Here is a 27,864-nt window from a genome sequence, read left to right as displayed (position 1 = left end):
CTGTGTTAGGTGCCCCCGCACAAAACAAAGACCTCACCCAGGTGAGCATGGAGGGCCTGGGAGGGAGGAGGATTTTAGGTACCAGGCGGTGCTCTCCAGGCCTCCAGCTGCATTAGCAGGTGGAAGGGCCTTGCCCATCCCATCAAAGCAGCCTCGGCCGGCCAGTCTGAGCCCTGGAAGGGAGTCAGGGGCCCCAGCATATGCACCCTCCGCCCAGCCTCCCGCTGCGTCTGCTCTCCGGCTCCTGCCCCTCTCCTACCTGTTGGTCTCTCATGGGCCCTGCTGAGTTCTGGGTGGCTCCATGCTGACATCAGGGGAACAATACAGCCTGTCACCTCTGACCTGGGCCTCTTGCCCAGGTGCCACGGACCCCTCATGCCCCTGGGGCCAGTGCTGCCTTGACTTGCAGTCCACAGAAGGAACTGGAATGTAGAGGTACCCGTGGCCTTCTTCTGTACCCGCTGCAATCTCCCCCCTCCCGGCCCCCAGCAATCTTCCACCCTGCCCCCTTTTTTCCAAACTCCAGGCCGGAGCCCTCTGTTCCGTGGCTGTCCACTCCCTCAGGACTGCCTGCTGCTGCCTGAGTGGCTGGCTGAAGAGCGGCCCACAATCCTGTGTGAGCGGGGGGGCTCCGGTTCAGGCTGGCAGTGGGGGGCGGCCTACCTTTGACGGCCACGTGGACGCTCTGGCTGATGGAGAGCTGCGGCTGGATGAGGACGCTGCACAGGTACTCCCCTTCGTCCATGCCCTTCTGCACATCAGTCAGCTTGAGGGTCCCGTTCTCGAACACCACCTGGCGGTGGTTGTCGGGCAGCAGGAGGGCGTCCTTATACCACTTGATGGAGTAGTAGGGGTAGCCGATGACCCTGCAGTTGATAAGGGTGTCCCGCCCAGCGACAGCTGTGATGTTCCTCATTGCTCGGATGCTGGGGGGGCCTGGGCAGGAGTTGGGAGGGAGGAGGAGAGGAGGGGCGATGGTGCGGTTAGCCAGGGACAGCCAGGCGCTGCCCCGTGATGCTCTTCTCAGTTGCTTGGACTCGGAAACTCTTAGGGGATGGAAATTTGGCAGGGGGAGAGGGAGGCCTTTTTCACAAGACTAAAGGCAGAGGTTGGAACTGGGGGCACCCGTGGTCTCTCCCGGACTCACTGTTACTAGCTTCCAATAGTTGCAAACAGACACGTTTCATTCATGCCCGGGGCGAGAATCCATTCCCCTAACGGGATAGGCTAGATGAGCGAACTGAAGCCTCACCAAGAAGTTACTGGGATTTGGGAGGGCGAGTCCTCATTTATGAGGAGATTAAGATTTGGGGGTTAAAATGGAAAAGTAGAGATTTTGTTATTTTCATTTGATTTGCTCATAATGGTCTTGTACCAAAAGGGATCGCACATACATTAACTATGTAAAGGACGATAGGAAGGTCTTCAATGGATGATTTTCTTTCAACAGGTAAATGTGTTTTGTGGGCCCCTGAGAAGGGGCTATAAAGAGGGGCTCTGACCATACTGGCGGAGGGGAGGGAGTGTCGTCACCTGGGTCAGCTAGGCAGATGGCCATGTGGGAATTGCAAAGGGGGCTCAGAGGCCACCATGCAGGGTTAGTGCTGGAGTGGGTACATGAAACTCTGGGCTTCCAGCTCCCCACCAAGTAGATGAGGGGCAGGACCAGGGCATCTCCCACGACCCTGCAGCTCTGTCCCCTTCCAGTTCAGAGAGGGCGGGAGGGTGGCCAAAGGGAGGCCACATTTCTCATGTGGGGTCAGAGACCTGGCACAGGTGAATTTAGCGTGAACCCCCCGCTCCCCTTCCCCGTTCCCATGACAGTCACCAGCGCCCCTAGTCCAGTGCCCCTTCTCTCCCACTCCCCTGCGCCTCTTCTGCTCTCGTGTCAGGGCTCACTGGTTGGGTCAGATGAGGACCAGTCTGAAGCCACAGGGCTGCAAAAAGCTTCAGAGGATCCTCTGCTCTCACCATAGCAACTTGGAGACCTGAGGCACGGGGATGGTCACCTTGAGGACTCCTTCCCCCTCTCCTGAAGGTGCTTGCCTTGGGGCACCCTCACCCAGCCTGAGTCCCCTATTCTTGATGGCTGGGGTCTTGGAGGGTAGCCAGGGGAGGGTGGACTGAGAGATGCTGGTGCCCTGGCTCCTGGCTGCTTACACCTCCTGGAGTATTGTGGGAGTGGGATACAGCTTCGGTGGACACCCCTATCAAAGGGCAAGCCTGGCCCCACTGCCCCTTGCTTGTCCCTGGCCTTGCAAGGTCCTGGTGGGACTGTAGGTGCCAGTGGAGTGCTTAGTGTCCCTGGGGCCAGAGAGATTGATGGGGAGGAACGGGGTGGCGGGCAGGATTGTGGGAGGGGTGAAGGGGGATGGGGAATGGGAATACAAAGGGGGTGAACTGTACCAGACACACACACACACACACACACACACACACACACACACACACACACACACACAAGAATGGATGATGGGACTTGGGGAGGGCAGGGAAACGGGGAGAGAGAGGAGAGAAACCTCTACTAAAATCAAAATGACAATTAATAATAAGTACTAATCACCACAAGAAGAATGGTAACCACAGAGATGGCAAAGGAACTCAAAAGCCTATTCTGATATTTAAATGTAGACAGGCACCTCTTACGTTTATTCGCGCCTGATATTCAGCACTGCCCACCGAGTTCCGTGCGGTGCACCGGTACACGCCCCCGTCGCGGATCTGGGGCCCCGTGACATTCATGTGGCTGATGGTGGTGCCGTCGGACATGGTGTACTGGCTGGTGCGGTGGCTTCCGTCCCGCACGACGGGCTCGTCGTCCAGGGCCCAGGTGACGGTAGGGGGCGGGGCGCCCTTGGCTGCGCACATCAGTGAGAACTGCTCCCCGGGGTTGACCACCTTCTCGCTGAAGGATGAGACGATGCGGGGCGTGCCGTCTGCAGGGAGCGAGGAGCCCCCTTAAGGGTCACCGAGTCACAGAGAGACCACCCCCCAGGCCACCCCACCTCGTCATGGGGAGGAGGCAACGCAGAGGACATAACAGTGGTAAAGCACTTCCGCGTACTTCCAAGATTCACGTACCATCCGCAAAACCCTGTTCAGTGCACGTGAATGAAGACTCCTGGATTTGAATCCTCCCTCAACTACCTGTTAGCTCTGTGTCTTTGGGCAAGTTACTTAACCTCTCTGAGTCTTTCCATCTCCCCTCTGTGGAGGATGGAGATAATGGGGATAATGATTATATCCTCCTGGTACTGATGATGTGAGGAGTAAATGAATTAATGCATTAAAGATGCTTACACAGCACTTTGGAAGTGCTTAATAAATGTTAGCTCCTCTCAACTTTTCCTTCTCTGTCTCTTTCTCCTCCCTTTTAAAATAAAGCCATAGAGGCTCAGAGGTTAGCTATGTGTGGAACCAGGACCTGAACGGTCCAATTCCAGCTCTCATTCGAGCGGGAGGGGTGCTGGTGCTGTAGCTCTGTTAGCAAAAGCCTGACGCTTGAGCCTTAAAATGCAAGCTGCCCAGGGGCAGTGGTGGTGGTGGGGTCTATTTTGGGGCTTAAGTCTTGGTTAATGGAATAACCTTGGACAGGACAAGTAACCCCCCCGGGCCCCACTTCCTCCATGGATCACGGAGGATGTAATCATTAACCCTGGCCATCCTTCCACACAGGATTGCTGTAAAGGATTAAAATAGGTGCTAAATCCTTGAAAAAGTCAAACACCAAAACAAACATATAAAAAAAAGCAAGGCAAATGTAACCTGGCACTCTACATGCCACCCACATTTCACACCAAAATGCTGACGTTAACTCAGGCTGCCAGCCCCTGGCCCCATTTCTGAGGGAGACCCTTATCTCCAACCTGGGGAGAGCCTGGTGCCTGGTGGAGCCTGGGACTGCCTGGCACGGTCACTGCCTTTGGCCTCTCCTCTGCCTCTCTCCCCAGCCCTCCCTCTCTGGCTGCCCTCCCTTCCAGCTCATTGCCCCTCTCACCAGCCTCATTCTCCGCATCCCAGCTCTGAACTGGCGGGCACCAGCTGTCCTGTAAGATCCACCAACGGCATAGGGGTAGCCCTCAGAGAGACAATGCACTGGGTGGGAGTAGTCTGCTCCTGGGTGGGGAGTAGTTCAGACAGGAGGTCCCCTGAGATGAAAGGCACCCATTTCACACTAGGCTGCGCCCAGCTGATGTGTTTCCTCATTGGGAAGAGAGACCAGGGATAGGGCAGGACAAGAGGAGGTAGGGGCTGAGGAAGGCAGTTTGCTGGGCACTGGGTGAAGGATGAGGGCTTAGTTTTGATGGATGCCCAGCTCTCATGCCCCACTTGCCAAGGAATGAGGACCCCTGGGCTGTAACAGTGAGACAGATACCCGTGGGGTTTGCCCGGGTTTGGTGTTTTTGTTATCACAGTGAAAAATCCTTGGAAGGAACAGGATTATGGGAGCAACAAAGGAGCTGGGGAACGACTAAATTTGTTGGTAAAGATAGGGCCTCTGCTAAACCCCCCTGCATCTTTGTGCAAATAAGAAAAAGGTGCCTCCTCTGCATGGCCACAGCGCAGTGTGGGCGCATGGCTTGGTAAGTGGGTGCAAGCTGGATTTCAGTCCTCACCCTCTTAGCTGGGCACCTTGTGCAGTGAACGACCCGAACAACCATACACAGAGGTGCTGGGTGAGGAACCTTGGGGGGGTGGTAGCTTTAAAGGGAGAGAGAAGCAGGCAGAAAACCAGGTCCATGGTAAGAAACAGGGCCTGCTGTGAAGAGACCTCAGGCAGGGAGAGGATTCAAAAATCCAGAGGTTCCCAGCACCCTTCCAGGGCCTCTGGGAGACCGAGAGTCTTTGAGACCCTACTGAAGGCCCTTCTAATAGTGAAGTTCTAGTAATTTTGAAGGGCAGAGTCAACAGAGTATGGCGGATAAGAGCCCTGAGTTCAAACCCCAGCCCTCTTCCTTAGCAGGGCTGTGTGACCTTGGGCAAGTGACCGGAGCCTCGGTTTCCTCAACTGCAAAATGGTTATTATTAAAAAAAAAAAAAAAAAAAAAGTATCTCCACACAGGGCCCTTGGGAGGATTAAATAAGATAGTGCATCTGCCTGGAGTGGTGTGAGTGCTGGATGAATGCCTCCTGCCTCTGGCCACGCTGCAGGAGTCCTGAACCTGCCCGTGTGCCCCGGCGGCCCCAGCTCACCCTCGAGCACAATGATGGCGAAGTCCTGGGCGGTCTGGGCTTTGCGGGTGGCGAAGCACTGGTAGGCCCCGGAGTGGCTCTTCTGGGCCGAGGTGATGAGCAGGGTCTCGTTGCTGAGCCCGCGGATGGAGATGGCCTCGTTGGGCAGCACCAGCTCGGTGTTGCGGTACCAGCGGAGGGTGAACTCCGGGGAGCCCGTCAGGGCGCAGGAGAGGATGACCGTGCTTCCAATGCCGGTCTTCAGCTTCTTTGGTGTCAGGGTCACATGAAGAGGGTCTGGACCGGACCAGGCAGGGGAGAGGCGAGGGAAAACGGGGAGGAAAATAGAAGAAAAAGGACTCACTGTGAGTGGAGTGTGGCCCAGGAGTCAGGAGGCCCTGATTCTGTCTCCAAGACTCCTTGTAGCAGGGGGGACCAGGAAGAGCGAATTCCTTTCTCTAGGCCTCAGTTTACTCATCTGTTAAATGGCAGGGTCAGGCCAGGAGATGTCTCTACATCTGTTATTCTGATGGCTTGTGCTTTCCTGACGTGGGCCCTTTGGCTGGGCGGGGCTGGGAAGCTCCCTTTGGCTCATGAGGAGGATGGGAGCTTGGCTGGTTCATTGTCCTCGCTGTCACCCACTCTAGAAACCAGGGAGGCACCCGCGGCCCAGCCACCTGTCTCCTGTACTTATACAGATAACCACTTGCTACCTTCTGCTGGTCTGACCTCCTTTATATGCATCAGTTAACCCCTTGCTCTTCATCCCCACCACCCCTGTCCTGCTGCAGGCCTGCAGCTCCTGGCCTGGACCCATGCAGTACTCTCTTCTCCCTGCCCCCCTTTGCCCTGTGTCCCTCCATCGGTTCTCCATGCTGCAGCCAGCCACCGCCCTGTTCAGAACTTCCACGGCGCCCAAACACTCAGCGTGGCATTCAAGGCCATCAAGGCCCTTGGGGACCTGGCGCCCTTCTCAGCAATGCAGTGTCTAGACCAGCAGCCTGCCTGTGGTTCCTGCACACCCAGAGTCTCACCTAGAGCACTCTTTGCCCCCTTTACCTACTTCCTACTCATCCTTCACATTGAACTCAGGTGTCCTCTCTTCCAGGAAGCCTTCCTGGACACCACTCCCCTCCCAGGCTGGGTTAAAGATCTCTCTTCTGGGGCTCCCTGTGTGTAACTAACACAATGCTAAGCTCATGGTCTTCTAATCACCACTTTGTTTCTATCTCTCCCTTTGGACTATGAGCCACTTGAAAGCAGGGAGGTGTCCCTCATCTTTATATCACTACTGCTGTCCGAGTCATGTTTATTGCTTGACTGGCTGGCTGGCTGGTTACCACCCCCAAGCTGGCCTCTCTCCCTTGATCTCCATGGGCTTGGGGTTCTATACAGGAGCTTGAGGCCTGCAGGAGCCTTGGACCCCCAAGGAGGGAGCCTACAGGAGATGGGGGCACGGCAGGCCCGTCTGGGTGGGCACAGTCAAAGCACACACAAGTCTGCTCACACTCTGCTCTCCCCACTCACTCCCAGAGCCTCTGCCCGCTGTCCAGGAAATGTCAGTGCAACATGATGCAGGTGGCATCCTGCTTGTCCCGGTCACCAGCCAGGGCTCTCAGGGCCCTGCCAGCCAGCTGCTCTCTCCTCACTGCCCCTGCACGGGCTAGGATGCGTGGGAGGCTTGGGGGCAGAATGACGTGGAGTATGGAAAGCACTGCTCTCCTCTCCATGAACCTGGCAGAGAGGAGCTATCAGAAGGATGGAAGACGGAGAAAAGCCAAGTCACTTCCCTTTGAACCTGGTTGTCCAGTCAAGCCCAGTGTGGGAGAGGGTGGGGAGCTGTCTCAGAGGAGAATGAGGTGTACCCTTCCACTCAGGGGCGGGGGCAGGCGGTGCGTGCACACAGCTGTAGGCAGTTACTTATTGTGTGTCTGTGTGCGTGCTCTAGGATGAGAGTGCGTTACGCGGAGGAATGTGTGTATCTGTGAGTGTACGTGGGCCCCATGTATTTGTGCACATGTGTATGGGGAGGTGGGCATGTGAACTTTCAACACATCTGCCTGTGTGTGTGTGTGTGTAAGTACCTGCCTGCCTGTCTGTCCTGAGGCAGGAGCTCTGAACACCAAATTACTCAGAGTTAGGTTTGCTAATTTTCCAAGGATTTGAGGGTACGTGGCTCTCCTGACCTGTTCCCTGAGACAGTGTGTGTGTATGAATGTGAGTGTGAGTGTGAGTGTGTGTGTGTGTGTGTGTGTGTGTATAGCAGGAGTGGTTGAAGGTAATTCTAGACCAAACAATTTTGGACAGTGCTTAGGTCAAGAGGGTACTACTCCTGGTCCTTCTACCTGCCTACTCTGCGGTCCAGGGTTTGTTTATACGAGAGGACACCCCCCCCTTGCCCCCAAGCCTTCAGCATTGTAACCTAAGCATTTGTATTATGAACTGTTGCTCCCAGAGCATTTCTTGGGGCTCTTTCTGCTCTTCCAGCTTCACAGTGAATTTGCAGAGGGGAGGGTCTCTTCCCCACACTGCAGATAAATGTGCTCCAACTGTCAAGACCCCCTTGACTACGGGGAGGACACCGGGCCCATATCTGGGCTGAGGGCGACAGGACAGCAGGCCCAGAAGGCCAGGAGGGGGTGGGCTCTGTGTGGTGCTCTGGTCCACCTGAGGGTCCGCAGACCTGCAGCTCTGTGCTCATGAGATAGGTGGTGAGCTGGGAGGAGAGCATCTTTGGTCAATCTTAATGGCAGAGGGGCCCTTTCTGCAGGATGGGGATGGGATCACTTCTGGACAGCCTCTTTCTGCTGCCCAGGCCGAATCCCTCACAATGCCCTCAGGTGCAAAGTTCAAGGACTCAGGCTATTGCTGCCCCACAGGAGTGAGATCCCACAATCCTGGGTATCCAAATCTCCAAATCTCAGCTCCACTGCTGCCAACACCTTCCCTGCAGCCCCGAGAGCAGGGAACTCGAGGGAGGGACGGGGTGGTGGGGCGCAAAGGATGCCCCTGGGTCTCATAAATCCCCCTCCAGGGTTCTTTCCCTAGCTTCAGCCCCTCTGCCTCGACCTCTCTGCCCTTCCGGCAGCTCAGCAGCAGCAGGGGTCTGCGAAGACCTCCTGCTCTCCACACGTGCTCCCTGGACCCTGGGGCTCTGGGATGGGGAGGAACAGGAAGGACCAGAGTTAGTGCCCAACTGGCAGGTCCTGGAAAGGCTGCCTTGGTTGTTTACCTCCAGTGTCTGCTCTGATCAATCAGTACCTCTATTAATTATCGCTAAATATTCTGAATGTCGCCTCTGATGGGTTCACATGTCCTCTGATAGATTCACATCAGCATTGTTTCCTTTAGTATAGACTCTGCCTCCTCCCAAGAAGCTGAGGAGCCCCGTGAGCTTATCACATCACCGTCATTGTCCCTTTTGACCCTCGTGACCTCTGGGAGGTAGGAGGGCCAGGGTTATTACCCCGTTTGACAGAAGAGGGCACAGAGGTGATGCCCAGGGTTATACGATTTTCCCCAAGTCAGTTACTATCTGACGATATCAGAACCAAAAGGCAGGTCTTCTGATTTCAAACCCAGTGCTTTTCCGAGGACACCAACCTGCCTTCCCCAGGACACGAACCTGCCTTCCCCAGGACACCAACCTGCCTCCCCCAACCAGGGGCTCATCCCCTGGGGCCGGCCAGAGGCAGGGGCGGCTGCCCCCACACCCCTCCCCACCGCACGCGGTGCCCTCAAAGGTTACTGAAGCTGGAAGAGGGGCTTCCCCGCTCACCGATGACTGTGAGGGTGCCTGTGGCCTCTGCTGAGCCGAAGGTGTTGGTGACCTCACAGATGTAGGTGCCGCTGTCCTCGGTCCGCAGGTCACTGATGGTCAGCCCCGTGATGTGCTTGGTCCAGCGGCTATCAGCTGGGAGGGGTCGGCCATCCTTGAGCCAGCGGATGGCAGGGATGGGGTAGCCGGAGGCGGTGCAGGGCAGCTCCATGTTGTGGCCGGCCCACACTTCCTGGGAGTGGAAGCCGTCCAGGATGGTGGGGATCGACTCGGCCGGGTCTGGAAGGCAGAGAACACGAGAGGTCCTGGCCAGCTCTGGGTGGGAGCAGGAAGGCAGGCGCCCAGAGCTTGCTGCCCACTGGTGCCCGGAGTGAATGATACCCAGTGTGGGAGGCTCACTGTGTCTCCCTGTGCCCCAGACTCTGGCCCAAACGCTCCTACTCGGGCCAGACGGAGGCCCTGAGAAGCACGGCTGGGAGCAGGGGCTGGGGGAGGAGAGGATATGGTGGGCAGACTAGGCTAGAATGACAGACAGACAGACAGAGGGAAAAAGGGAAACAGCAAGAGACACAGGGAGGGAGAGACTTTCATACAAACAGTCCCTGTGTCATGAGAATCATGACATCTTGGGTTTGTAATTCTGGTCAGTCTCAGTCTGGGCCCATCAGGGATGGGTATCCCTGTCGCCTCCTGTCTCCTCCCACCTGCAATCTGGGCAGGCTCAGAGGGGGCAGTGCCTTTCCACTGGGGCCCAGAAGGATTCGGAAGTTAAGCCTTCCACAAAACACACTGGCTACCCCAACGATGCTTCTGTTTTTTGCATTCCCAAACCTAGAGAAAGCAGCGACTGCGGGCCTGCGCCCCACACTGCAGGAGGCCTAGGCCCTCACTGGTGGGATTCTGTGTGTGATGCCCGTGCTATGTGAGCGGTGTGCTGGCTGCTACCTCAGTCTAGTTCTCACCCTAAAAGGCCTCTCTGGGTTTTCTGCCCACCGGGGACCTTCCCCTGATGTAAAACTCCCATAGGCTCCCTCTACCTACATATATTACAATCCACACTTCTTATCCTGAATTAGGCCTTCTGGGATCTGTGATCTCACCCCAACCGGGTCCCTGGCCTGGCCTGCCTCCCCCCGACCCCTTTCTGATCTCACCAGTTCCCCACTCAGGGCATGCTGCCAGCGCACTGCCCGCCAGCCTGCTCTGCTTGGCCAACTGCTACTGATCTTTCACAAACCAGCTTCAACGTCACCTCCTCTGGACGCCTCCCTCAGGCCACTTTCACTGGATTCCCATAGAGCTTTCTTTTTCTTTCATTTTATGTTCAAGCAACCTTTTCTTTTTAAAGAAAAGGCATGAAAAGTGCAATATATGCACATGACAAAACTTCAGAAAGTAGAGAAGAGCATACAGTGAAAAAGGAGTCCCTCTCACCCCTGCACCCAGCCATCCAACTTCCCTCCCAGGGGCAACCACTGTCGCCACTTCCCCCCAGGCCCTTGCCAACAGCACTTAGCACCAGGCCATGTATCTGGCTCCCCTGGAAGGCCGAGAGCTCCTTGAGGCAGCGCTGATCCCCTCCGGCATCTCCATGTGCCTGGCACAGAGCAGGGCTGCTGAACCATAAACGTCTGAGGGAGGGTGAACGGGGGCACGTGGGCATGGGGTGGGCCGGGGGTCTGCCTTTTCCACATGGCAGAACTTTACAGGCTCATGGAATAGTAGAGCTGGCTTAGGGACTCGGAAGGCACACACAGATGAGGACCTGGAGACCAGAGAGGTGCAGTGACCTGCTCAGATCACACTGCAGAGCCAAGTTCCGAAACCAGGTCTCTCCCACCTTGTTCAGTAAATGGGGTCTGAGACGGAATAATCTAACCCTGGATTCTGCTCCAGAGTGAACCGTGAGAGCGCTGACGCCCCTCTTGGCCCCTCCTTGACTAAATGGGAAATTTCCTCTGTCCTCAGCTCACCTACCCCCCTGCCACCTTTGGAGACAGGCTGGGCTAGGAATGCTCCTCCCCGGGGAAAGAACTTTCCAGAAGATTCTCTGCTCCTTCCCTATTGTCCATGGCGTCTCACAAGGAGCCTGAGACTGGGAATCAGGAGACCCAGGCACCAGTGGGCCTGGGTCACTGATAAGCCATGTGACCTTGGGTGAGTCTTATGATCTCCCAGAGCCTGAGTTTCCTCGTCTGCACGTGGAGGTGATACCGCTGCTTCCAGATCTCCTAAGGCTGTTGTGGGCAACAGAGCAAAATGTGTGTCAAAGAGCTCGAGTGACACTAACCCACCATGCAGACGTGCCCGGCGATTACTATTCTGCCCCCGCCCACCCTCCCTCCCTCCCTGCCAGCTTCTGCGGCCTCTTCCTCATCCTGTGGGAATGGTCGGGCTAAACAAACCCGGTGCTAGGGAAGAATTACTCAATGTGACACTTAATTGATGCAAAATACACAAATTCCGTGGCGCACCGCAGAATTTACAAGCGGAGGGGCCCACGGGGCGCTGGAGGAAGGGGCTGGGGGTGGGGATGGAATTAATCGCCGAGTCTCAGGCGTGAAATTAAATTCTGAGGGAAAGAAACCTCTTTCATTACTCCGGAGCAGAAGTAAAATGCTGTGGCGTGTATGGCGACAGCCTGGGGGGATTGGGGGCTGCCAGGGCCAGTGCAGGGCTGGGAGACAGATGGCCTGGCCCTGAGAAATCTCTGGGGGTACGCTGGGGCTGGGCTGGTGGGGGGTAGGGGGTCAGTGTGCCCCGGGGTCGGGGTCGGGGGCTGCTGGGACCTCCCCCAGCTGGCTGAACAGTTCTGCCCTGGAATATGACGTCTGCACCTGGCTCGGCACCCCGTGAGCTGGGGAACCCTGGTCTAGTCTCTCAGCCTCTCTGGTCCCTGGTGCCCTCCTTTATAAATGCAAATGATGGTGTCTCTTCCACAGAGCTAATGCCCATGACAGCACTTGGTAAACTCCAAAAAGCACCTCGATGTGACGAATGGTTATTAGGTTGTATTTTTAGGGGGCTCAGACTTTTCTTGCAACTGCCTCCTCTTCGGAGAATTAACAGAAAAATGAAAAGTCCCTCCCCGCTCCCGCCCCCGCCCCCTGAGATGTAGTAGGAATAATAATCCAGCAACAATAGAACAACAATAACGACGACCACAACAAGCAGAGCAGCTACTCTCTACTGAGCCCTTCCTATGTGTTCGGCCCCATGCTAAGCTTTTTACACGCGGCACCCTATTTAATTCTCACAACAGCCTCAAAGAGAACATGTCACTCCCATTTTACAGATGGGGAAGCTGAGGTTTGGAGACATTATTGATTTGATGTCAGGTTGTACAGCTAGTGAGTGCTGAGGCTAAGACTGAAACCTTGGTCTGATTCCCAAGTCCTTTTTCCATACATCTCACTCTCTCCTTCCCCCTTCCCTCCCTATTACTTAATCAAACACTTGGTGAGAACTGAAAAAACCACAGGTGTGGTAGTGCCCTCATCCAATGACCATCTATAAGGCACTGCTGCGGGGATCATTCTGCTGCTTCCTCTTGCCTTTGGACCTGGTGAGGAGGAGGGGCAGCCGTCCCTTGGGGTGTCCCGGGCTCAGACCCCCTCAGCCACCAGGTGCCTTGGCAGGGCCCAGCTCTGCCAGGACACCCAGCTGCATCTCCCATCCCTGATTCCAGGGGCTGGCCCAGAGCTTCTGGCCAGGGAGGGATGACACCCTTCCTGACCACCGGCCCCAGGAGCTCACAGGGTTCTGGCCACTAAGGAGTGAAACATCTCAGTTGAAAGCTGCCTTGGGACTGACCCCCTACCCTCAACTCTGGGAGTGGATCTGAAATGTGAGGCTGTGGGCAGAGGCCTGAGCCCTCCTGACACGAATCTCCTTCTGCGCTGCCTCGCTTGGGTATCAGTTGCATTTTTGCCGAGACAAGCTGCTTGTAGATTGCCTTGTCACATCACATCACATCAGGGCCCGCGTCACTCCTGGGGCCCCTTCCCCTCGGCTCCCCTCCGCTCCTAACGTCTTTCACCCTGTCGCAGTCATCTTGTCTATCCTTGTCTCTCTGTTAGGTTTCTGTTTTTCTCTGTCCTATGTTTTTCTCTCTCTGTGCCCATGCCTCTCCCCTTTTGTCATCTGGGTGCCTCCCTATCTTTGCTTCTCCGTTTCTCTATTTGGGCTTCATCTCCGAGTCTCTGGTAGCATCTCCCATTCTCCGCATCCCCACCCGCCATCCCCAGCTGGTGGGCAATGAGAGCAGGAGAAGGGTTGGCGTATCCTCCAGTTTAAAGGGTGCCTTTTTTGAGGGACAAGAGTGGAAGTAAGATTAGTAGGATGAAGGGGCTAAATATTCGTGCAGGGGAAAGGAGCAGGCCTGCAGCAGGGAGGATTTCTGTGCCTTTCCCGCATCGTATGAAAGGCATGCAAATGAGATGCAAAACACTACACAAACAAGTCCCTATCATTTGGAAGGTAACCACTGACACATTTGGGAATTGGGCCGCAGATGGCAAGGTCTAGCCACAAAGATGGGGCCACACAGCACAGCCCCATCTCCTCCCCACGTGACAGCGCAGTTTCCCTTGGCACTGATTAATTCCACAAATATTTACCTAGCACCTACTATGTGCCAGGCACAGGGCCAGGCTCTGGAGACACAAGGGGGAATCAGAGAGCCCGATCCTCACTCTCCTGGCTTCCGCTTTTCCACTCTTGCCCCCAAATGCACCAGGCAAATAAGAGGGGGTCCTGGATAGAGTCACCTGCTGGTCAGGGTAGCCAAACCACAGAATGTCAGAGGTAGACGGAATCTGAGCTGTCACCTAATCTAGCTCCTTTTTCAGAGATCCAGAGACGTTGCATGACTTGGTGGGGGCTAGTCCCCAAACCCAGGTGTTCTGACTATCGGTTCATCTCCCTTCCAAAAGCCACTCTGATCCCACCTCCACGAGAGCAGAGATTTTCAAACTGCAGGTCACAAACTGTTAGGAAGTTATGAAATCCATTTGGTGAGTTGGGTCCAGCATTTAGATAAATTGAAAGGGGATAGAATAGAATAGAAAATATCAGAGTGCATCGCAATGCACGTGGTAGGAAATACCAGCGTGCATTGCATAGGTTATGATGTCTGTGGACCACTGTCAGGAGTGTGAAAAGTGCTATTCCGGAAAGCCTTCCTTGAAGAGCGCCAAGTGCCCTTCTTTCTTCTGTGACTGGGGCACGTGTGTGGTGTTTGATTAGCCCCTTCTATGAGGGTGTGCAGCTGGAGGATGCTGGGGTCAGGGGGCTCAGTGTGAATTCTGGCTGTGCCTCCCACTGGTTAAACAGTTGGGGCAAGTTGCTTGGCTTCCCTAGGTTCTGGTTTTCTCACCTGTAGAAATAAGGAGAGCAGTGCACACCTCACAAGGCTATTATAGGGCCTAAGTGAAATTTCTGGCACACAGGGGGATTCAGTAAATATTAGCTTTCATCCTTCCATAAGGAGCTATAATCACTCCAGAATAAAAATGCTTTATTTAATTTAGAGATTTTTTTTAACCTTTTGTTTGCCTACTTTCAAATGTTGTGAGGTGGGCTATAACAAAAGACATACATGTATTCAAAACTAGGTAGAATAGAATCCTAAAAAATACTTAGAGACACAAGGAAGTACAAAATCTCCCTAATCAAATCCAATCCAACTGAATCATTATTATGTTTGCATAGCAGATTGTATCTATGAACTTCCTGGCGGCAAAGGCAAAAAAGGAAAGAGAGGATGGGTTCCATATCCCTCATTATTTGATAAATGGTAAAATAACAATTCTTCAGGAGAGTTAAGCTTTCTCAGGTATAGACTCCTGAAAAGAATTTAACTGTAGAGTCCTTATATGAAGGATACCCCAAACCAAACTGGACAAGGTCTCCCCCAGTGGTTTCTGTACCTGTGTTCTTTAATCTCCTTCTCTGAATCCCCTGAGCACACAGCAGACTCCCTGATCAGTGGTGCCGACATGCCCACCTGGTCCCGGGGGTGGGCTGGTGCCCTTCCTCCCCAGCCTTCTCGCCTACCTGTCACGGAGAGGCGGGCCCCGTTGCTCTGCCGGGTCTCCCCGCTATACTTGTGCTTGGTGATGCAGCGGTAGGTGGAGAGGGCGTCCTCCTTCTGCACGTCAGAGATGTACAGCCCGCCGTGGTAAGTAATAAAAAACCTGTTTTCTGGAGACATAATCAGGACACAGTCGATTACTCCTCTGGCTGGGCACACTACCAGAAGCAACTTGGGCCTGCAGGTGGCCTTCTCCTAGGCCAGGACTGCTGCCCAGGGGAGGGGAGGTGATGGGGAAAACAAGGGGGTGAAGCTGATGTAGTGCTGAAGGCAGGGGAGCATCTCTAACCAATGAGGATTTTCTATGTGCAAACAAATAGAAATTACAATGATTATTCCTTTAAGTGTAGATACTTCAGCTTTTTACAGGAAGATGTTGGGCTTTGGAGTCAGACTAAGATCTGAGTTCCAATCTGACTCTTTTACTTATTAGCTGTGTGACCTTGGGAAAGATACTTAACCTCTCTGAGCCTTATCTGTGCAACAGGGTGCAAATAATCCTTCATAGAGTATTATTATTATTAGAGTATTATTATTATTATTATTAAAAAGTAATAAAGTGTCTGGCACACAGTAAGTGCTCACTTAGTGAATATCAGTCCTCATCTTTCCCATCTCTTTGCAAGAGTTTGCAAAGCTTTAATGTTCATTGCTTGCTTGTTCTTACAATTGTTTGAGGTGTCATCTCCATTTTAAAATCACACAGCCAGTAAGTGGATCAGAACTCAGGCCTTCTGGTTCCCAGCTCTCCCTTTGCACTGAGCCTAAACACAAGCCTAAATCCCTTTCTCTCAGTTTTCATCATTTATTCACCCAAGAAACAGTTATTGAGGCTAAGCTATACTAGGAGTGGGGGCGTGGAGATAACAGATTTACAATACTAATTCATCATACAGTTTTTGATACCGTTTTGTTCAAGGCAAAGGTGCCAGCACTGCGCCCTCCATGATCTCACTGCCGTGACAGCGAGAAGCAGAAAGGACAGAGTAGTTTCACCCATTTAGCTGATTACGAGACAAGACTCCACTCCGAGGTAGAGTGGATTTTCGCGTCCAAGGTCCTAAGGCAAACCCTGAACTTGAGCTAGTCAGGGCTGATTTTAAAAGGGGAGAATGTGGACTTGAGGGTTGGGGAGGGGCTTGCATCTGGCTTTGGGACTCTCTAAGCTCATGGTCTCCCACCCAAGACCCAGCCAGACTGAGATCGAGAAGTTAACCTAGGGTCCCTCTGCCTGCTCTCTAGGGGCACAGCTGCTTCCCCAGGAGGGCATAGCAGACCCCAGGCTGCCATCTTCACCAGAGGGGGCATCAGAATCAGGACAGTGAATAATGACTTACAAGAAAGCTGCAGGGGAGAGGGTAATGCTGACCTCATACAAAGGACCTGCTAACATTGGACTGTCAGGCTTTCATAAGGAAACATTTTGGGTAGCCCCATGTCCTTCAAATCCTATTATTTTGAGGTCTGCTTCCTCCTACCTGGGCACTGAGTGAGCCCTCTCAACCACTGACAAGAGCCCTGATACTGGCTCACTCTCCTATTAGGAATATTCTGTGGTGTCTCATCCCTCCAAGCACAAGCCCAAGATTTCAGCACCAGCAAACAGGGACCTCACCAAAGGATACTTTCCAACAAGAAAAGCTGTAGAACTGCAGGGTTGAAAAGCTGAATGTGCTTGACCACATCTTTAACAAAGCTTCTCTGGCCTTCATTTGAATACCTCCAGGGCTGGGGCACTCACTACTTCATTTAGTGGTCTGTTCCAAAGTTGATAGCTCTGACTTTGAGAAAGATCTCCCTTGCTCACAATTGAGCTCCATGGGTCCTGGTTTCTACTTGTTGGACCCTTACAGAACCAGCCTAAACCTGTGTTACTGACACACTCCCTCACAAACTGGAAGGCAGCTATCATGCCCTTTGACTTTTCATCAGGCCAAGTAGTCTTTGGATTTTATTTTTTAATCGTTATTTAGTATGGTTTCAAATAACTTCATCAATCTGATTGATCTCTCGCTTAATAAACTTTGGTTTATCTACAAATCTCTGAATTTTCCCTCCCTCCCTCCCACTCTCCACCCTCCCCTCCTTGTCTTCCTCCCTCCCTCTCATCTCCTTTCCGTGTCTCTTTGTACAGGACTAGACCTGCTATGTGGCAGGCACTTTGCCAAGTCGTGGGGATCCAACTGTCAGCTTATCTGGCAGGGTGGAATACAGCAGGGCTACCAACTTGCAGCCTGAGCTGCATGAACTTTTTAGGGGAGATTGAGTGGGGGTGGGGAGGCAGACCCATTATACTACTGCTTCATACTCTGCCCGCAACTAAAGGCCCTGGTCGTGTGTCTGCAAACTGCTGCTGGGCCACTTTCCTTCTCTCCATCCTTGGACACCTGGCCATGTGGGCCCAGGTCCAGGACTTCACACGGATCCCTGCTGAGTGGCATCCTGTTGGGATCTCCCTAGATGAGCACTTGGCCAGCTGGCAGCCTGCCTGGAGCTTGTGGACCCCTGCCCCGCCCCCTCCAACACGCAGACCACACCTTGTAGACTCCCGCTCAGTGCTGTGGGTAAAAGATGAAAAGGAAGCAGGAGGGAGCCAGGCCCTGCTGCCAGCAGTCAGAGGACCCGCGCGCGGGAAGCACAGAGAAAGTCTGGCTCCCTCACCAGACTCTGCATGTGCCGTTTTGTCTCCATGTTGTGACATCCCAAAGTCAAATGCGGAAGCTCTCCCGTAATTTATTATGTAACTGGGACTGGAATGCAGAACTACTGGAGGGTGTTGCTGCCAATCAGAAGTACCAGGATTGGAGGTGGTGGTGGCAGTGGGATAAGGAAAAACAGGAAAGACCCTAAAATCAACCCTAGCAACCCACAGGTGCTCCAGCCTGGACAGCTAGGACCCTGTTATCGCCAGAACGACGCTGACAACGGTGCACTTGGCCCAAAGGAATTTTAAGCTGGGGAGGGGTGTTGCCGTGCTGGTGGTGGGGAGCTGGGGTTTCTATAGCAACAAGCAGCTGCTGCATCTGATGTTTCACATCCTTCATTGTCCTCATTTTCCCCCTCCCTTCCCCCTTCTTGTGCATATTTAATTGCAGTAACATTTCCAGATACAGTGTATCGCTCCTGAAACAAAGGCAGGCCACAGCCAGGGAGATGCGCAGCAAGCAAGAGGGGAAGGAGAAATCAGGGCTATTATGTTAATCCCCACTGGGGGGGACTTGTGCAACGTCAGTTCTGCATGTTTGATGAGAATCAGATGATGGGCCCTGCTGGGGAAGGAAGGAGAAGGGGGCCTGTGGAGAGAGAGGCATACGGTGTGGAGAGCGGAGGAGGCACAGATAGCTGGTGGGGGGTTCAGAAGGGCCAGGGCTCCAAACACGGCTGGTCTCCAAGGCTGGCTCCAGCGGGGCGCCCTGGCAGTCTGGCAGCCCATCCTCCGCAGCCCAAATGGGACCAGCTATCCTTGGACTGGGTAGAGGAGCCATTATCCCACACCTTGGCTCCTCCTCCTTGGGGCAGGCTGCATCCAGCTGGAAGAGGACAGAGTGGCAGCCAGGACCACCACGTCCAGCCCCCATCCCGAGGCCATTTGGACATGTGCGTCTGGGACCATTTTTGGTTGACACCATAACTTGGGGGTACTAATGGCATTTAGTGGTCAGGTTAGAGTAACAACAACTATTCTACCCCAAATGTCAACAGCGTGCCCACGGAGGATCACCTTCTTTTAGGCTCTAGGACCAGGATATGGAACTGTGTTTAAATGTAGACTCTGCCACTGGCGCTGCCTGACTGTTGCAGCTCAAATTCTGCAGTATCATCTGCGAACACGCCCGCGACCAGGGGAGTGCTGCGCGTGGTTAATGAATCCTTTTCTTGTTTTTATCATTGCTCGAATACTCCAGCCTGCTTCACTGTCCTTTTCCTGGTGATCTGGAGCACATCTCTCCTTTTTTTTTTAAAGCTAAACATTTATTGAGCACCCGTTACATGTTAGGCCAAGGGCTTTAGGAACATTATCTCGTTTAATCCCCACACCCCTTGGAAATGGTTATTATTGTTGTTACTAACCAAAGCACAGAGAGGTTGAATAACCCACTCACAGTCACACAACTAATAAGTGGTAGAGCCTGGACCATTAGTCTACTTCCTATGCTCTTCCAAAGCTCTGTGCTAGGCTGACTCTCCTAGGACAAGAGCACCTTTTATAGGGACACACGCTCAGCTGGCCTCTACTTGATTGCTTCTGTTGGTGGGGCCCTCACTTCCTCGTGAAGGAGCAGTCATCCATTCAATTCAGTGTGGCTCCATTTATCAAGTCTTTGTGGAGCATCCCTAGGTACTGAACTGGGCTCCATGGAGAAGTCTTGAACTTGGTATCCGCCCTCTGGGATTCCACAGTTAGAAGAGAACGTTCTTCCACCAGGAAAGCTTTGGCCTTCAGTGTTGAGGGCTGGTGAAGGGTGGGGAGGGGGCTCGATGGAAGCCATTAGTGAGAAGAGGAGGATAAAGAGGGGCCGAGCCACTCAGCACTGGGGGACAAGCCCAGAACTGGGACTTAGGAGGCTGAGTTGGAGCCCTAGCTCTGCCACTAATGATGGGGTATATACTGGGTTAAATAGTGTCCCTCCAAATTAATGTCCTCCTAGACCTTGTGAATACAAATAGAATCAGGTTAAAATGAGGTCATACTGGATTAAGGTAGATCCTAAATCCAATCTGACTGATGTCCTTATAAGAAGAGGGAAATTTGGACACAGGTGCACACGCACAGGGAGGAGGCCATGTGAAGATGGAGGCGGTGACTGGAGTAACGTATCTACAAGCAAAGAAAAGCCAAGGATTGCCAGCGACCGCAGAAGCCAGGCAAGAGGCAAGGCAGGATCCTCCCCTAGAGCCTGCAGAGGGAGCAGGGCCCTGCCCACACCTTGATTTTGGACTTCTGGCCTCCAGAACTATGACACAATAAATCTCTGTTGCTTTAAACCACCAGTTTGCGGTAATTTGTTAAGGCAGCCTTGGGAAACGGATACAGGGTGACCCTAGGGAAGTCCAGTCCTTTCATCTAATTTCATCTAGTTCTGGTGTTTTTAACTGTGTTTGTACAGTAGAATCACCTAAGAAGTTTTTAAAATTAAACTCAGAATCTCTGGGTGTGTGCCCTGGAAATTAGTATTTTATTTTATTTTTTATTTATTTATTTTTGGCTGAGTTGGGTCTTCGTTGCTGTGCGTGGGCTTTCTGTAGTTGCGGCGAGCGGGGGCTACTCTTTTGTTGCGGTGCGCGGGCTTCTCATGGCGGTGGCTTCTCTTGTTGCAGAGCATGGGCTCTAGGCGCGCGCGCTCTGTAGCTGTGGCTCACGGGCTTTGTTGCTCCGCGGCATGTGGGATCTTCCCGGACTAGGGATCGAACCCATGTCCCCTGCATTGGCAGGTGGATTCTTAACCACTGCGCCATCAGGGAAGTCCCTGGTATTTTACAAAAGCTTTTTGGGTGATGTAATGTGAAGCCAGGGTGGAGAACAACTGGATTAGATAAACTAAGGCCTCTTCACTCTGGAAATGGATGTCTCTGTGATCACACCAGGCTTCTCTGAGTCCCATTTCTCCTTCAGGAAAACGGAGACAATAAATAGGACTTAGGTCACAGAGTTGTTGTGAGAATTAGATGAAAGATGAGTTACTGCATGGGAAAGTCTCCAGCACATGGGTGGTACTGGTTAAATGTCAGCACAGGTGGCTCCATCTCAAGGAGATGGTGGGCTGCACACCGCTGGGGGGCTCTCCGCCCCTCCCTGTGGCCAGGCTTCCTGCAAAGTCTCCCCCTTCCTCTCAGGAGCTTGGAAGTAAAGGAGGCCCTCCTTGGCAATTCAGAGGCCCTGTACACACATGCTAAGTGAGTCGAGAACATCTTTTCTGTCTTTTTCTAAGAGGTCAGAGAGCTGGGCCTTGGAGACTCCCCAGAGCTGCAGGAGTCCCGGAGAGGTAATGGACAGAAACCTTGGGGCTCCTGGCGGTCCCAGAGGGCTGGGAGAATAAATCTGTCTTCTACAAAGATGGGGCCCTCTCCCTGCCCTCAGGGAGGTGTGAGGGTGAGTTGGTGGGGAGAGGGTCCCGGGCAGAGGAGAGGGGAGCAAGGGTTTGCTGGAAGGTGTGAACTGGATAGATCCCCCTTCAACCTGTAGAGCCAAGGAAGGGAATTACTGAGTGAAGCAGGGACAGCAGCTTCCTAACTGGCCCTGCCCCTCCTCTGTCTATTCCCAGCAGGCAGCCAGAGTGATGCTTCAAAACCTAAGTCAGGGGGGCTTCCCTGGTGGCGCAGTGGTTGAGAATCTGCCTGCCAATGCAGGGGACACGGGTTCGAACCCTGGTCTGGGAAGATCCCACATGCCGAGGAGCAACTGGGCCCGTGAGCCACAACTACTGAGCCTGAGCGTCTGGAGCTTGTGCTCCGCAACAAGAGAGGCCGAGATAGTGAAGAGGCCCGCGCACCACAATGAAGAGTGGCCCCCGCTCGCCGCAACTAGAGAAAGCCCTCGTACAGAAACGAAGACCCAACACAGCCAAAAATAAATAAATAAATAAATAAATTTAAAAAAAAACCCAAAAAACCTAAGTCAGACCATGTGGCTCCTTTGCTCAAAACCCCTCAATGGTTTCCCATTTCACTCAGTGTGAAAACAGTGCTTATCACAAAAATAGGCCCTTGATAAATATTTCTAGAACGAATGAATGAGTAAACGAATGAAAGAAACGTCCCCAACTCTAAGTTTGTTTTATCCCCATGTGCAACTCAGAAAAGCCAGATCCCAGCTCTAAATTTACCTCTTCCAGGAAGCCTTCCCAGATTAGCCCACTCCCATTTCCGAGTGTTTGTACATCTGGCAAACCTCTTGCCACTGCTAATCACTGTTTCTACTATATTCAATTAGATCTTTAAAAATAACTATTTTTGAACATTCAGAAGTCAAGATTAAATAGTATGGCAGTTCCTCAAAAAATTAAAAATAGAATTACCAAATGACCCAGCAAATCCACTTCTGGGCATTTACCCAAAATAATTGAAAGCAGGTTGTCGAAAAGATATCTGTTCACCCACAGCCATAGCAGCATTATTCACAATAGCCAAGAAATGGAAGCAACCCAAGTGTCTATTGATGGATGCATAGATAAAGAAAATGTGGTATATAGATACAATGGAATATTATTCAGCCTTAAAAAGGAAAGGAATTCTGTCACATGCTGTAACATGGATGAAATTTGAGGACATTATACTAAGTGAAATAAGCCAGACACAAAAGGACAAACACTGTGTGATTGATTCCACTTATAAGAGGTACTTAGAATTGTGAAATTCTTAGAAACAAAAAGTAGAATGGTGGTTGCCAAGGGCTAGAGGGACAGTGGAATGGGGAGTTGTTAATGTGTCTAGAGGTTCAGTTTTGAAAGATGACAATGAACTTAAACATTACTGAACTTAAACCGAGCTGAAACACTACTGGACTTAACACTTAAAATGGTTAAGATTGTAAATTTTACATTATATGTATTTTACCACGGTTAAAATGTTAAAAGTCAAGATTATAAATAATTGGAATGTGTCTTTGTGAGGTAGTGAGTTTCCTGTCATCAGGGGTAATTCAGTAGAGGCTGAAGAAGCACGTGGCTGAGATATTGCATAGAAGATTTAAGTATTAAGTGAGGGAGATAAATTGATCCTCTTTAAGGTCCTTCCCTCCCAGCAATTTATAAATTCCTAGCTTAAAGAAATCAGAGCAGCAAGACCCCTAGAAGATCATCTACTACAATGGTTTTCAAAGCAGTGTGCATGTGCTCATTTCTACCCCAGGGCCTTTGCTATGACTATTCCTTCTGTGCCTGGAATGCTCTTTCCTTGTCTCACCCCTGGCCCTGTTCAGATCTCTGCTCAAATGCCAACCCCTTGGAGAGGCCTTGCCTGACCCCTCTATCAAAATTAGGCTGAGTCCCACATTCCTGCCCAATTCCTTACCCTGCGTTCGTGTCTTCAGAGCACATGGTGTTTCTTGTTGAGAGAAGGAGTTATTTTAGTATCCCAGCTCCAGAACGTGCTGGCACACAGTAGATGCTCAGTGAACATGTGTCGACTGAATGAATCCTACAGTAAAGGGGCGCTTCCAATGAGCTGAGACAGCTGGACCTCTAGCCTGGAGTCCTGTCCTGAGGTCCCCCGCACCCTGGGGTCTCTTCCCCCTCTAACCCCCGCTGCCATGCTGCAATGGTTTGGGCCTCTGCTCCCCGGTTAGGCCACTTTGGTCCTTGTCTCGGTTCCCCAGCTCCAGGCGGGGACATTAAAACCAGACTGATGGTTTGGAGCTAACAAAAGGGAAATAAACAGATGGTGACACAAGCTGGGCAATCTGGAGCGTACACTCTGGCTGACTCATCTTAAGGGAGAGGCCCGCAGCAGGGGGTGACCTCACGCTGCCCAGGAGCTCGTGAAACACGTGGGGACCCGGGGCAGCAGGGCCCAGGGAGAAGGAGGGACACGGACACTCCATCTCCAGCCGGCCTGAGGCTGGCCTCCCACTGTCCTTCCCTGACCAAGACCTGCCTCTTCCTTAGGTGACTGGAGCAGAAATGCTACCCTCGCCCAGAGGAGAAATTACTAACGACAGAGCCCACTGGTTCCAGGATGGAACCACATGAGAGTCTCGGGGGCCAACATTCAGACCTGAGGCAATGCAGTGTGGCAGTGGCGGCAGCATGGCACCCTGCCCCTCTGCGGACAGGGAAGTTCGAGAACTGAGCTGCCCTGAGTGGCTCTGTCTCTGCCTGCCTGGAGGTGAGCTCAGTCCCCTGGGTCTTAGAGGTTTCCAGAGCTGGGGTCTTTGAGAAAGGAGACCTCTGTCCAGGGACCTGCAGCTGTGAACTTCCCGTCTCCAGCGCCCTTGGGGACCCCTCCCGGGCAGCGTCTACCCGGGGTGGGAGAGGGATCCAGGCTTAGCTGGTGACTTGTCTTCAGTTGTTTAACAAACTCAGCAGGAAGGACACCCCAAGGGGCATGAATCAGTGGGTGCCTGTGTGCCAGGCTCCGGGCTTGGCACTTTCCCTTGATGTACATCCCTCTCTTAAGTGTCATCACCGGCCTAGGAAGCGTGTGCTGCTCCTCCTGTTTCACGGATGAGGACGCTGGCTTGGGCAGAGACTCGTCCAGTAAATGCAAGAGACGGTGCTCCCACCTGGGTCTCCTGAACACAAATCGAGAGCTGTTTTCCCCAAACCCAGCTGCCAGGACAGGGGGTGCTGAGGTTTGGAGGAGCTCTGGCTCACCCCTTCCCTGCGGGGCAGACTTCTCCATCCCTCCTGGGTAGTGGCCGGGCCCCTTGCTTCTTCTGGAAGAGGTTTCCTTCTCACTAGTCAGGGCAGGAGTGGTGGGCAAGCAGAAAGGGTGAGGTGAGACCAGCATGCAGTTATTGACTGAAAGGATGGATGAATGATGTCCATCAGGAGGCCGGTGTGCAGGGAAGTAAGAGGTCAGGGGTATTAGGTGGTCATCTGTTTTGGGACGACTCAGGGAAGGAAGAAACTCTGCTTGCTCCGGGTGTTATGTGTTAGCAGGAGGGCGGGCTCATGGGCAGGGGACTGCATGTGTCTGTGAGGGAACAAAGTGCACGTGCTGGCATGCACACTGCTGGGGAGCCGTGCATGGGCCTATGGGGTACCACAGGGGACACAGAAGGGGTTGGCGGCTTGGGTGGTGGGGCATATGCTCCAAGGGGTGCTGTAGGGAGCACTGTATTTGGAGTCAGAAATGGGAGATTTGAGACCCACCACCTACCAGCTGTGTGGATTTAGGAAAATCCCTTAACCTTTCTGGGCTTCTGTTCTCTCATCCCGACACTGGGACACGAACCCCTGGTTTCCTTGGCTCACAGGGTTCGTTTCTGGTGTCCACGTGATGATGGCCATGAAAGGGCGTTGTGACATATACTGCGCTCTACACGTGTAAGGAGGGGTTATTACCGTAATGTGAAGTGTGTAAAAGCACAGGGAGTAGGTGTCCTAACACATACACGGGGTATAGATATTTGTGTAGGTGTTTTGTTGAATGGATGAATCCTGGCAGTAGAGATGATTCTTGGCTCTGGGAATCAGATGCCTTCCTGAAGCAGGAAAACCAGAGGCTAGAGATGGGGGTTTCTGCTCTGCCCGCCTCCTTCGCCCCTGCAAGGAAGGTCCCAGGAGGCAGTGGGAGGTATGGAGTAGGGGAGGGGAGGTGCGGAGGAATGGATGGAGCTTTGCCCTGAGACCAGGCTTTGGCCGGGGTCAGAAAAAGCATCTGGTCTCTCTTGCGAGAGAAGAGATGCTTAATCTGTCACAGCCCTGAGTTTCCTGGGGTGGCCTCAGGATGCTTCACTTGGCCCCCTGGGGTCTCCAAATTCCCAAAGAGAAATTGCAGTCAGTAAGGTTACCAGTACTGCTCTATCCAATAGAGATTTATAAAAACAATGTGGTCACCCTGCTGCTTGGAGCCTGTGGGTGGTGCATGGAGTAATGAGATAACTCACCCCAGTGGCAGGGCTGCTCTCTCCTCCCAGCGGCAGGGTAGGTGGGGATGATCGATACTTCTGGGCTGGCAGGATTAGCCCTGCCTGGGCGCCAGCACCAGGGCAGCCTACAAGGAGCTGCTTGAGGCTGACTCTGCAGAGAACCTTCCTCTCACACCTTTGTTATTCCTGCTGAGGGTGAGGGCCCTGGGGGAACCTGTCAGCCTGGGTTTGAAAAGCCCAAGGGAAGCCAAGGCCCTGTTCTGCCTCCTCTGCTCTCCCTGGACTCTGGACCCCCAGGATTGCAAGCCCTCCACCGAGGCCCCGGAGAGAGAGTGGCAGCACAGTGGCACGTGAGTCTGGAATTTGAAGTCAAGTCCCAGCTCTGGTCTGGCTGGCTTTAAGCCCTAGATCCTCCCTGTTATGGACTGATCTGTGTCCCCACAGAATTCATATGTTGAAGCCTTAACCCCCAGTGGGACTGTATTGGGAGATTGAGCCTTTAAAGAGGTAACTGAGGTTAAATGAGGTCATAAGGGTGGGGCCCTAATCCAATGTGACAATTCTTCTAAGAAGAAGAGACACCAGGGATGCACAGGCACAGACGGAAGACCATGTGAGGACACAGTGAGAGTGCGGCCATCTACAAGCCAAGGAGAGAAGGCCCAGTAGAAACCAAACCTTGATCTTAAGACTTCCAGCATCCAGAACTATGGGAAATAAATTTCTGTTGTTTAAGCCACCCGGTCTGGTACTTTGTTATGGAAGCCCTAGAAAATGAATATCCTCCTCCTCCTGCCATGCTGTTCCCTGAGGACCCTTCCAGTGCTAAGATTCTGGAGTCAGGTCCTGCTCCGTAAGACACTGGGGTGAGGACTGTAGGGTAGGAACGGGGAGGAGGAGAGTGACAAGCTGGCCCTGAAGGTCACCAGGCGGACCACAGAGGTTGGGTTCAGAGAGTGAGAGCGTGAGGGTGGGGAGACACTGATCCCGAGGACCCCGCCCCCCCACGGGTACCAAGAGCAGAGGGAGGGACGAGGTGGGCAGGGCACCGGTGCGGGGAATGGGCCTTTGATCACAGATAGGGCCTCGTCCACACTCGCCATCAATCACTCAATCTGATGCACCACTGCATGGGACACTTGAGGAAACAGAGGGTCACGCAGCCTGTCTGGGTCAGAGTGGAGTTGTCGGGAGAGGCCGCCTGTCTCCGGGCCCACTGCTCTTCCCCACGGAACTGAATTCAGGCAGAGCGAACACATCTGGGTCACAGGGAGTCTGGATGGATGGGAGGTGGAACCTTTGCTATGCGAGCTTGTACGGGGTATGCAGAGCCACAAACCCTGCCCTGCCCCGGCTGGCTGGAAGAGTGAGGGAAAGGCAGCCAGAGCTTGACAGGCAGCCCGGCTGGAAGCGGGGGTCACAAGTTAACAACCTCCCTGTGGCAGGTGACAGGTCCACCGCCTGCTTTCTGGCACAGGAGCTCCAAGGCGCTTGGGAAGACACCATGGTCCCACATTTATCTTCAAAGCCTGATGCCAGGCTGGGCAGGGGATTAGCGTGACAGGCTCCGAGTGGGTGGCACGATGTACCGCATGTGTCCCCAGGGGCCTGGGGGTGCAGCCTCTGCCCCTCCCCTGCCACTGCCACCTCTGAGACAAGAGGGCGAGCGGTCAGCGAAGAAGACACAGAACTAGGGAGCAATGCCCATTTCTGCCCCGTAGGAGGGATTAGCCAGGTCCCCCATCTTTATCTCTGCCTTTGGGGCTCTACAGGAGATGGGGTTACCGGGAAGACAGGTGTCTCAGGTCTCAGGAGGACCCAGCAAGTTGACAGCATGATGGAGTAGAAAAAGCCCGGCTTGAGTCAGAAGTGGGGTTTGAACTATGTTCCCCTCTCGAGCTGGATGATGCTGGATGAGACACTGAACCTGTTTCCTATGAGAATGAAAGAAGTTAATGAATGCACCCAGCACAGTACCTGGCACAGTTTAGGCAGTGGGTTAGTGGTTGTTGAATGACTGAACGATTGAATGAATAAATGAATGTATATCTCTGGTAAGGGGGGCACTCAGAACTTGATCTGGGTCTCAACCTCCAAGCCAACCATTCCCACCACCTCCCAACTGCCCACAACTGGCCTCTTACAGGTGAGAGAGTGTAAATTTCCAGGGAGGCACCAGGCTCAGCTCACCAGGACCTGGCCGACTGACCACTCTGGGCAGCTGAGATCTAGGAGGGGGTCAAGCACTGTGTCTGGAGCGGCCCCCAGGGAGCTGGGGTCACAGGGGGT

General features: G+C 53.2%; 1 protein-coding gene across 1 annotated transcript in view; it reads right to left on the bottom strand.

Moving 5' to 3' along the window:
- The window catches only part of DSCAML1 (DS cell adhesion molecule like 1), a 346,512-nt gene that overhangs the window by 86,414 nt on the left and 232,234 nt on the right, over nucleotides 1-27,864 (bottom strand). The window contains exons 4-8 of the mRNA XM_082410986.1: nucleotides 15,008-15,154; nucleotides 8,951-9,229; nucleotides 5,194-5,469; nucleotides 2,640-2,936; nucleotides 664-936 (exon numbers count right to left, since the gene is read on the bottom strand). Coding sequence (XP_082267112.1) covers nucleotides 664-936; nucleotides 2,640-2,936; nucleotides 5,194-5,469; nucleotides 8,951-9,229; nucleotides 15,008-15,154 — 1,272 coding nt within the window. The remainder of the gene's footprint in view (nucleotides 1-663; nucleotides 937-2,639; nucleotides 2,937-5,193; nucleotides 5,470-8,950; nucleotides 9,230-15,007; nucleotides 15,155-27,864) is intronic.

This window comes from Balaenoptera physalus (genome assembly GCF_965194825.1).
Source record: "Balaenoptera physalus genome assembly, chromosome: 10".
NCBI classification, from domain to species: domain Eukaryota; kingdom Metazoa; phylum Chordata; class Mammalia; order Artiodactyla; family Balaenopteridae; genus Balaenoptera; species Balaenoptera physalus.
The sequence above is the reverse complement of the archived record's forward strand: the minus strand, read 5'-3'. Positions and strand labels throughout refer to the sequence as shown.